This window comes from Rutilus rutilus, assembly GCF_951802725.1.
Source record: "Rutilus rutilus genome assembly, chromosome: 7".
NCBI classification, from domain to species: Eukaryota; Metazoa; Chordata; class Actinopteri; order Cypriniformes; family Leuciscidae; genus Rutilus; species Rutilus rutilus.
In genome coordinates this window covers 37,363,658-37,375,085 of record NC_140221.1, presented here as the reverse complement: position 1 = coordinate 37,375,085, position 11,428 = coordinate 37,363,658, and the positions used below count along the sequence as shown (strand labels likewise).

General features: G+C 36.9%; 1 protein-coding gene across 1 annotated transcript; it reads left to right on the top strand.

Moving 5' to 3' along the window:
* Nucleotides 1–243: 243 nt before the first annotated feature.
* On the top strand, nt 244–10,218 carry tchp (trichoplein, keratin filament binding). The gene is made up of 12 exons (XM_084413613.1): nt 244–673; nt 2,444–2,654; nt 2,746–2,802; nt 3,676–3,744; nt 3,914–4,087; nt 5,181–5,293; nt 7,787–7,853; nt 7,954–8,126; nt 8,219–8,300; nt 9,370–9,555; nt 9,632–9,775; nt 9,864–10,218. Exons 1-12 carry the CDS (start codon nt 483–485, stop codon nt 9,894–9,896), a joined length of 1,500 nt encoding a protein of 499 aa, XP_084269739.1. The 5' UTR covers nt 244–482; the 3' UTR covers nt 9,897–10,218.
* Nucleotides 10,219–11,428: the final 1,210 nt, after the last annotated feature.

The window sequence follows — 11,428 nt, the reverse complement described above, 5'->3', positions numbered from 1 at the left end:
CACACTGACATTCTTTTTCTGAAAAGACCATGTAAAAAGAGTGAACATGCCTGTATTTCCTTTTAAGCTTATTTTTTCAGATTTATCAAGAAAAATATTTAATTTATACTATTTTATGAAAGAGTTACTGTTACTGTAAACTTGATATCATATTCCCATATTTATCTGCTATATATTAAAGTACTATAAAAAATCCACAACAAAATCGTTCGCTCTGTCAACCTGGTTTGTGCCTCGCTACTCGCCGTAGGTAACCAGGAAGTAGCGCAGTAACCATAGAACGCTTCCCCTCTGGTTATTTGTTTACGCGTCCGCTGCATGGTCCGCTGTCGTTAACGGCTTTCCTCTTTACTACATCTTTGTTTTCATATTATTCATTTAAATTAGGAGAGCACCAGAATGATTGTAGGTCAAGGTCTATCATAAAGGTCGGGTTATAAATAAAGCTTGAGAAGGAAACTCGGTTGAGCATCAGATGATCCATGGCTTTACCGACGCTTTCCGCGCACTGGCCGGGTCGAGTGCGGACTCTGGAGAGGCAGCTGGTGCGGCAGCGGGAGCAGGAGGCTCGCTGGAGGCAGCAGTGGGAGATGCACTCGCAGTACTTCAGAGAGCAGGAGGTCCGAAGCAGCAAACAGTCGCAATGGAGCTCACGGCAGTCCTTCCAGCGCAGGTACTGATGGTGAATTACTTTCATTATGCCTTCCTTTAGCTTGTGTGCGTAAAGAAAACACTTCAGCACACATCATGGTTCGTTCTGGGATCGGTCAGTTGTGAGTTCCTCCCCAAAGTTTTCAAAAGCATCAAGACATTAAGGCAAAGATTTACTGAACAGAGGCTTCAATAAGAACAACAAAAGCAAAGGAAACGGTTCCACTTTATATTAAGTATCTTTAACTACTATGTACTAACATTTAAATTAACATTTGATGCAGTGCACTCATTGTGTACATATGTTGTTATAATTTACTTATTATATTTAAGAAATATACATACATTTTTGTAAGTTCACTGTTGCCCCTTCCCTTACACCTTAACCCAGCCTTAAACCTACCCATACCACCAAACCTGTCCGCAACCTTACCCGTATCCCACCTCAATAGCAGCACAAGTGTTTTTCAATACATGAACACAATAAGTAATTCAGATTATACCTAACAATCTTTTTTTTTATGTAAGTACATAGTGGTACACCTAATATAAAGTGTGACTAAGAAGATGTAGCCTAATAGTCATATAAGTACCATACAATAACATTATACATAAATATGCAGTAGATAATAGAACAATGTACAAATGCAAAATACTATACAGTGCCTTTTCGTACCCCTTAATTTTGTTCACATTTTGTTATGTTTGCAGACTTATGCGAATCTGCTTTAACCCTTATGTTGTGTTCGAGTCATTTTGACCTGGAGAGGATTTTCTTTTTCCTGAATTTTTTTTGTCATCGCATTAGACTAAAACTCACACAGGGTATAACTAGTAACTACTTTGCAATTTGGTTACACTTTATTTTGATGGTCCCTTTAACGCATTTTATTGACTATAAGTAACGTTGCACCTACCTACATGTCTACTAACTCTCATAAGAGTGTTAGTAGAGTATTAGTAGGCTAATATTCTAGGGAGAAGCCTTATTCTAGGGTTAGAATGAGATGACATATGTACTTGCAAAGTTACTTCTAGTCAGTGGAATGTCTGTTGAAGGAGCATCACGATAAAGAGTTAGCAGATTATTAAGCAAACAGTCCACTAATACTCTAATGACAGGTGACATGTAGTTGTAAAGTAACTTATAGTCAACAGAATGTTCAAAAGGACCCACCAAAATAAAGTTACCCCAAAAATTTTTTGGGATAGGCTATGTTTTGTGCTTTTTTGGGGGGACTTTTTTCCCTACCTTGTTACACCAATCAAAAATGAGTGGCCAACAAAAAATAGCTTATAAATCTCTTGTCATGCTATGTTATCACCAAATATTGGATTCAATCTTTTTGATAACTTGTTTTCTTTATGTTAGGACAGGTTTTGTATTACTTTTTGGAACCGATTGATCATAGGCCTCACTGATCTGAGCTTATGCACCTCTATTTGTGGATAATTTTGTCAATATTCAATAGAAAATATATATATTTTTGCTCTTCACCCCCCGTAACACCTAATAAGTCATTCATGTAAATATATTGGTCATTCAGGAGACAATATAATTGAATGAGCATGACTTAATTGTGAAACTGCCTTTTAAAACTTTTATAATTACTTTTAATTTGTTATTTTATGATGAACATTTCTCATATTACTGTGTTTGGCTGGTTTCACTTATACAGGGAATGATGGAACAATATGAAAAATTCCATATGTATTAACTGGCTTTTGCATCCACGGTAATGATTTTTTGTTACTATAGCAAAGTTACAAACTTCTTTTCTTGGCCTATTAGTATGTCAGCATTTCAGCGGGATCGCATGAAGGAGGAGAAGCAGCGGAAGCTAGAGGAACGCAGGGAGCGTCTGAGGACGATGCTCCAGCAGGAGGGAGACCAGTTGGAGGCAGAGCTCAGAAATGTTGTGCCAGACAGAGCCACACTGACTAGACAGCTAGTGGAAAAAACAGATGGACTCCGGTCCGCCAGGGAAGAGAGGAGGAAAAATGTATGGACGCTAATTGTTTTGTCACAAAATGATGTTATGTTACACGTTTGAAAAGTGTCTGATCTGATTTGGTGATTTTTATTTTCTTCAGCTCGCACAGGAGCTGCTGAGGGAACACTGGAAGCAAAACAACTCAGATCTGCGGAAGGTCAGTCATGTGTCAGTAAGGTATATGAAGAAAGTTAGTTATGAGTATTACTATGAGGTCATTTGTAAGGAAACACTTTTTTAAAGTAAGAATTTATATACACTACTGTAAGTTTGGGGTCAGTAAAAGAAATTAAACAATTTTAATCCGCAAGGATGCATTAAATTGAAGTGACAGTAAAGACATTTATAATGCTATAGATTTATATTTCTGATAAATGCTGTTCTTTTGAACTTTATATTTATCAAAGGTTACCACAAAATATTAAGCAGCACAACTGTTTTCAACATTGATAATAATAAGAAATGCTTCTTGAGCAGCAAATCAGCATATTAAAATGATTTCTAAAGGATCATGTGACACTGAAGACTGGAGTAATGATGCTGAAAATTCAGCTTTGCCATACAGGAGTAAATTACATTTTGAAATATATTCAAATCTAAAACAGTTATTTTTAATTGTAATGATATTTCAAAGCATTACCATTTGAATGTATTTTTGATCAAATAAATGCAGCTCTGCTGAGCATTAGAGTCTTCTTTCAAAACCATTAAAAAATCTTACAGACCCCAAATTTTCGAAACGTTTTTTCCTGCTTTTAAACGCTCAAAGTACATTATCTGGCTGTTTACATACATTTTTTCTGTGGAATCAAATTTATGCCATCAGTAGAGCCGATGAACATTTCTGCCAGGAATTAAACTCATCAAGAACCAGACATGACTGTAAGTTAATAGGGCATGTGATATGTTTCTTCCATGACTGATCTGTAACTCTGAGCTCGGGATCTGGTTCCGAATCCAAACACACGCAACCACTTTTGGAGCATTATTTAATCAGTCATCTCCGTGTCTCAAATGTTTGTGCGTACAGGTGGAGTCAGGATTGCACAAAGATCACGTTGTGAGCCAGTGGCAGTTTCAACAGCAGGAGAAAAAACAGGTAAGACGTTCACAGGAAGTGTTAAATGCCAGTGCTGCCATGTCGGCTCATGCATGAGTGCTGATCAGTTGAGCATCACGTAACATTAACCATCTTGCGTATGTGTGGTTCTAAGAAAATGACTTTTTTGGTTTAACATTAAAATGTAACTCTGTTCTGTAACACTCAGGCTGATGAGAGAACTCAGGTGGAGAAACAGCGTTTTGAGAACGAGTATGAGAGAACCAGACGGGAGGCTCTGGAAAGAATGAAGGAAGAAGAGGAGAAGAGAAGACGGGAGGAAAAGAAGCGAGCTGAAGACCTCCGCAAACAGATGGAGGAGCTCAAACTACGAGACCAGGAAGTACGGAATTACTGTAGAATAGACTGATACGTGTAATGCATTGTTAAGTCACAACAACAACAACAACCATGTGACATAAAACAAAGGCCATAAAGATCAAGTAAATTCATTATATTCATTTTTTTATTATTATTTGTTTGTTTGTTTACAATAAGGTCCCATTACTAAAAGTTATTTAATACATTAACTAACATTTACTAACAATGAGCAATACATTTGTTACAGAGTTTATTAATCTTTGTTAATGTTAAAAACTGTTCATGTTATCACAAATCCATTAGAAGACAACTTTTGATTTAAAAAATGTATTGCCAAATTTGGAAATGAACATTAACTGAGATTAATAAATGCTTTAAGGCCTGTTCACACCAAGGACGATATCTATAAAGATACAAATATTGTTCTAAAAATAGTTCTAAATATAAAAGGAGTCCACACCACAACTATAACGATAACAGCTCAGAGAAATGATATCATTGGAATCACTTTTTGCATTTTTTTCCAGCTGATGATCGATACCAACATTGACAGCCAATCAGAATCCATCCTGCTTTAAAGAGCTTGAGCATTTAAATTTGGTCAGGCAGACCAAATGCTTAGAATAAACATAACAATATTGTCTGCTGGTGTTAACACTAATATAGTTATCGTGGTTGCACTTTATTTTACAGTATGTGTACTTATAGTGTTCTTACAGTGTACTTACCCAAGAAACTACTGGTAATATAAGGTAACTTACATGGGTTAAAGTTACATTTAGGGGTAGGTTCAGGGTTAGTAGTTATAACCCAGTTATTGTACATAGTATGTACATGTGAAAAGGACTGTAAAATAAAGTTACCATTATCGTTATACTTATCTTTATAGTTATCGTTCTAGCTGTAAACGGGATTTTAGAAGTATTTTTCATTGTTAGTTCATGTTAACAAATGTAGTTAATTAATGTTAAGAAATTTGACTTTTTTTCATTTTCAATAAAAAAACCATTTCCTAAATGAATAAAAGCCGATAGATGCTATGTATTTAGGGTTTAGTTAGTGGCGCTAAAGTGTATTTGAGTTTTTATACATTCCATTTCTTTTATTTGTTCCAGGCTGAGCGTCTTAAGCAGGAACAGGAAGCTCTGATGTCTCAACGCTGGGAGCTTGAGAAGCTAGATGATGAGAGGAAGAGGATGGAGGAAAGCAGGAAGAAAACTGAATTCGGGTAAAATATTTAAACATGTTGAGGGATTTCTTCTGCAACTGCTGTTATTGTAAACTAAATATAAAACTATTAAAACCATTTTTTGTTAAATGAAATGTATATGAAATTAAATAAAATGAATAAATAATTAAATATTAGATGAAAAAGATTAACCAAACAAAAATGAGTAATGTTGCTTTAACAACTAACTGAATAAGCACTAAAATTACTAACTGAAATAAAAAAAAATTATATATATATATACACTCACCTAAAGGATTATTAGGAACACCTGTTCAATTTCTCATTAATGCAATTATCTAATCAACCAATCACATGGCAGTTGCTTCAATGCATTTAGGGGTGTTGTCCTGGTCAAGACAATCTCCTGAACTCCAAACTGAATGTCAGAATGGGAAAGAAAGGTGATTTAAGCAATTTTGAGCGTGGCATTGTAGTTGGTGCCAGACGTGCCGGTCTGAGTATTTCACAATCTGCTCAGTTACTGGGATTTTCACGCACAACCATTTCTAGGGTTTACAAAGAATGGTGTGAAAAGGGAAAAACATCCAGTATGCGGCAGTCCTGTGGGCGAAAATGCCTTGTTGATGCTAGAGGTCAGAGGAGAATGGGCCGACTGATTCAAGCTGATAGAAGAGCAACTTTGACTGAAATAACCACTCGTTACAACCGAGGTATGCAGCAAAGCATTTGTGAAGCCACAACACGCACAACCTTGAGGTGGATGGGCTACAACAGCAGAAGACCCCACCGGGTACCACTCATCTCCACTACAAATAGGAAAAAGAGGCTACAATTTGCACGAGCTCACCAAAATTGGACAGTTGAAGACTGGAAAAATGTTGCCTGGTCTGATGAGTCTCGATTTCTGTTGAGACATTCAGATGGTAGAGTCAGAATTTGGCGTAAACAGAATGAGAACATGGATCCATTATGCCTTGTTACCACTGTGCAGGCTGGTGGTGGTGGTCTAATGGTGTGGGGGATGTTTTCTTGGCACACTTTAGGCCCCTTAGTGCCAATTGGGCATCGTTTAAATGCCACGGCCTACCTGAGCATTGTTTCTGACCATATCCATCCCTTTATGACCACCATGTACCCATCCTCTGATGGCTACTTCCAGCAGGATAATGCACCATGTCACAAAGCTCGAATCATTTCAAATTGGTTTCTTGAACATGACAATGAGTTCACTGTACTAAAATGGCCCCCACAGTCACCAGATCTCAACCCAATAGAGCATCTTTGGGATGTGGTGGAATGGGAGCTTCGTGACCTGGATGTGCATCCCACAAATCTCCATCAACTGCAAGATGCTATCCTATCAATATGGGCCAACATTTCTAAAGAATGCTTTCAGCACCTTGTTGAATCAATGCCACGTAGAATTAAGGCAGTTCTGAAGCCGAAAGGGGGTCAAACACAGTATTAGTATGGTGTTCCTAATAATCCTTTAGGTGAGTGTATATATAAATACAAAAATACAAAGGTAGCTTTTAGCTCAAAACTAAAATTAAAATGAAAAATGAATATATAAAAGCTAATTCAAAATATTGATAAAAACTGTAATAGAATGCAACAGTGGCAACTACCTTTTTAAGCGCCGTTGGTTCTGGAAGTATTTTTTCCAATAATTTTTCCCATTGGGATTTTAAAGTCCACCTGTAGTCATTAATTGTATTCCTGAAAACTCATCTTTTCCTTGGAAAAAAAAAATCTTCATGCTTTAATATAGCTTGAATGTAACGTCACACCCTTGCTTCATTTAATATACGTGGATCAATGAATATGCAAATTAGCCCCGCCTCCACTCACTCACACCAGCTCAGAGATTCACTCGTTGACGTGATTGGTTACAAGGTAGTTTGTGACGTCAGAAACACCAGCGATTTCAAACCTTGTTTTTGAGAAAATACTCAGCAATGGTGTTGACTTATGAATTTATACATGGTTTGTCTTAAAGCATATTAAAAACACCACATAGACATACATACAACATTAAAAGCTTGATTTACACCACAGGGGGACTTAAATCAAGCCAATCAGCTATGAGGTAAATCACAACATTACATAATTTAAAGTTAATTACAAAAACATGCATGTACATACAAACATTTAAGTATTTTGAGAGCGTAGAGGGATCGACTCGATTACGTCATATGCAGTGCTTCATAGGAGTGGGCGGAGCTAAAGAGCTATTATGGCATGTGTTGCTTTTTTCAACTCTCTCATTGGTGTAATTTTCTGTACAGCATCATGGGAAATGTAGTTTTTCACCAGGAATTCCGCTGTTAAACACGATTATTTAAAAAAATAAGCTGAAATAATGCGGGCTGATGGCTTCTGCAGAGCTTTGTAGCTCACAGTAAGCCTGCCTTTAAAGCTATATAAGTTGTTCCCTATGAATAAAATGGAGTTTTTACTTCTGGAACCCGATTGTTGCACTCTATAGTATATAGATAATACTAAATTAGTAGTTCTCTGCTTCCACAGGCATTTCCTGACTCGTCAGTATCGTGCTCAGCTGAAAAGGAGAGCACAGCAGGTGCAGGAGGAACTGGTATGTTACAGCAGAAACTGATGTTTTTACCACTTTTTGCCTCAGAACTCAACATAGTTTGTCCTGACTGGGTAACTGCAATAACTTTCCTGTCCACCAGGAGGCAGACCGCAAGATCCTGGCAGCACTGCTGGAGGGAGAGGTGGAGGACCAGAGACTGGAGAAAGCTAGGAAGGAGAGAGCTGTCGCTGACGCCGCCTGGATGAAGAGAGTCATAGAGGAGCAGCTCCAGCTGGAGAGGGAGAGGGAGGCAGAGTTTGATATTTTATATCGGTAAGCACAGTCAGGATGTTTTTTTAAGAACTTGAAGATGCGTTTGTACTTGTAAGTCAGACTCATGCTCTGTTTATGTTTGCTGCCTGCAGGGAGGAAGCTCAGCGTGTTTGGGAGAAGAGAGAGGCAGAGTGGGAGAAAGAGAGGAGAGCCAGAGAGAGACTGATGCGGGAGGTGAGACGAGGCTGACAGCCAATAGATTTGCAGTCACGTGCTCGAACGTTGGTTTTCTTTTATGAAACCCCCTTAAACAGTGCTCTTTGCTCACATACTTCATGTGAATAATTTGAATAATTTTTTTTTCTAAATGGGTCATATAATGAGGAACTAAACAGTCCTCAATCATTTTAGATGTAAAAGAAGTATAGAAATAGTAACTTTGAGAAACATCTTCTCCGGACTCATTCTGAATTTGCCAACATCATATAGATTAATGCATTAATATATGACTTTTTAAACCCTAAGTGTTGGATCTCATTTCATATGCAAAGAGGATGTTTATATAGATATCTTAAAGGAACAGCAGCAAAAAAACAGCCTATTTAATTTTAAAAGTTGGAAAGGGTGGAACATAGTCATGGAACATCAACTTTGGTGAAAAACTTAATAATAAACATATTACTTTCAAAAGTCAGTACGATTTTAATGTTTTATGATTTTAATGTCTCATGCTCACCAAGGCTGCATTCATTTGATCCAAAATATAGTAAACATTTTAATATTGTGAAATATTATTACAATTTAAAATAACTGTTTTCTATTTTAATATTTTTAGAATATTTTTTCCTGTGATGACCATTATTCCAGTCTTCAGTGTCACATGATCCTTCAGAAATCATTCTAATATACTAATATGCTGTATACTACCATTAAAAAGTTAGTATTACTAATTATTACTATTATAAGTGTACCTTAGGGGGAAAAATAAAATCATGTTTGATATTCTAATACATTTAAATGTTATGAAATGTATGATTGCCACTTTTAAGGTGAATGGTCTGTTTATTTATTTATTTAATTGAAATCACAGCTTACTTTATGGGCCACTGTCTGTTCGAACGAAGACAATAATTATTTTTGCAGTGGCACTAAAATGACTCACTTGACCTTTAAATTGTATTTTGAAGTAGAATTATACAGTTTTATAATGATAATGTAGTTCATTTTTAAGAACTGTAGTTAAATAGCTGACAGTTAGTGTGTGAGTGTTGGATGTTATATATTTTGAAATTATGTTTGGTAGGTCCTGATAGGACGTCAGCAGCAGTTGGATGAACGAATGCAGGAGAACAGGCTGGCCAGGGAGGAGTCTCTGAAGAGGAGAGAGGAGCTCATCCAACAGCTGGAGCAAGAGAGATTCACTCTACGCCAGGAGAGGGAGCAGAAGGAGGGATCCCGCACATCTCGCATGCAGGAGATCAATGCACAGGTGTGTGTATAGTAGCACTACACTTACTCTAGTATATGAGTTATAGATGTCTTCAATAGATGTGTTCGTCCAACAGGTGGCGCAGAGGCGCAAGGAACAGTGGGAGGAGCAGCAAAGACAAGAACAGGAAGAAGTACTAGAGAGGGAGGAGCTTAGGCTGCAGGAGGAGGAGCTTCGTCTTGAGACGGAGAGAATGAATAGACAGGGCTACCAGCAGAGAGTGAGTGAAGATTCAAGTATTTCACCCAGTGTTTATATGACAAGTGCTTTGAAATGTACTAACTGATTCAATTTTTTCATCATGGCAGATTCACGGCAGACCCCGGTCAGCATGGACATGAGAGCGATTTTACTGGAAGAATTTTTGTGCCACATCCCCTATCAGATGCTAGGATGCATTTTCGGGGATATCTATGTCCATGCTGATCTCGGCCACTTTGTGCATTAATGAGAGCCAGATTATTTTAATATATGGCCCATAAATTGTTCATCATTTAGATTACGGCTTCCATCAATAGTTGTTTAAGCAAGTTCTCAATTTAAAATTTCAATTGCACTAGTCCTGAGGTTTGCATGTAGGGCTGTTTTTATATGTAGATTGTTTTGTATAGATGAATTTCAATGCTGACAAGGTTTTCAATAAAGAAAATGTTATCCATTGTCTACAGATATTATGAAGACTTTTAACTGGATAGCAATGTGTGCAAGTCATTTTAAAAATATGCAAAAAGTAACACCCAGTCATCACTGCAAAAAATAGTTACGAGTAGATTGCTTCTATTATAATCAGTGTTGGGGATCAGTGTTTAAAAGAAATGTTACAATATTGCGTCAAGGAACTAATTGCATTACTTTTTATGAAAAGTAATAGACTAGGCAATCCAACCGTCTAACCGTCTCCGTTGACTTTTTTTCTGACAAGCAGATGTAATGAGACCTGTTTTCCTGTTTGTTCATGTGAGGTTCGGCATATAGCCTATAGGCGACGACTGCCCCCCTGATTCATATGGCTCACTTTCAGATATGAACAAAAACTCTGGAGCATCAATTAAAGCTCAAAATTATAAATTAAGTTTATTTAAAAAATAAAGAACTCATTTTTCTTTTTAACCACAGGCATAACAATAATATTAATTAATGAGAGGAAGACCAGTTCATCCGAATAACTACAAACACTCAAACAAGAGGACTTTAACACTGAGCTGTAAGTCACTGACTCTTGGCTCTAATGACACTGAGCAACCAGTCCACTGTACAACGGTTTGCTAAGTCTAACCTGATCAGGTTAGATCAAAATACTTAGTAGAGAGGAAATAAAAAAGAGCTGCAAAGATAAGAGCTGCCTAAACACTGAAGTGAATGTATGATATGGATAACCATCTAAAAAAACTGAAATACATCTAAAGTATCACAAAAACAGCATCAATCTGCTGGAGATTATTTTATCCTCATATACTCATCTGCTGTGAATGTATTGAAAACAATAAGTTGTAATTAAACACTGTACCGTAACCTCCAAATCGTTGATTAAACTAGGGTTAAATAACTTTTCATAATATATTTTTCTTATTAGAGTTATAGCTACCTGGCGTATATCAAAGTTTGGAGGGTGAAAAATAAAGCTAACCACAGGGCAATAGGTGGATAGAGCTTTAAAGCTGGACATTTATACTGGCATGGAAAATATGTTTTAATTATAGCCACCTGGCATATCCAAAAAGTCCATTCAATCTGATCTTTAACTTGACATCTCTACACTTTTAAGTTGATTGTATCTGTACCTAAACTTGGCCTACCTGACCACACTACCTGAATGTTTTGTACAGATAGATTACTACAATATTTATATTTTAGATATTATAAATTTCACTGA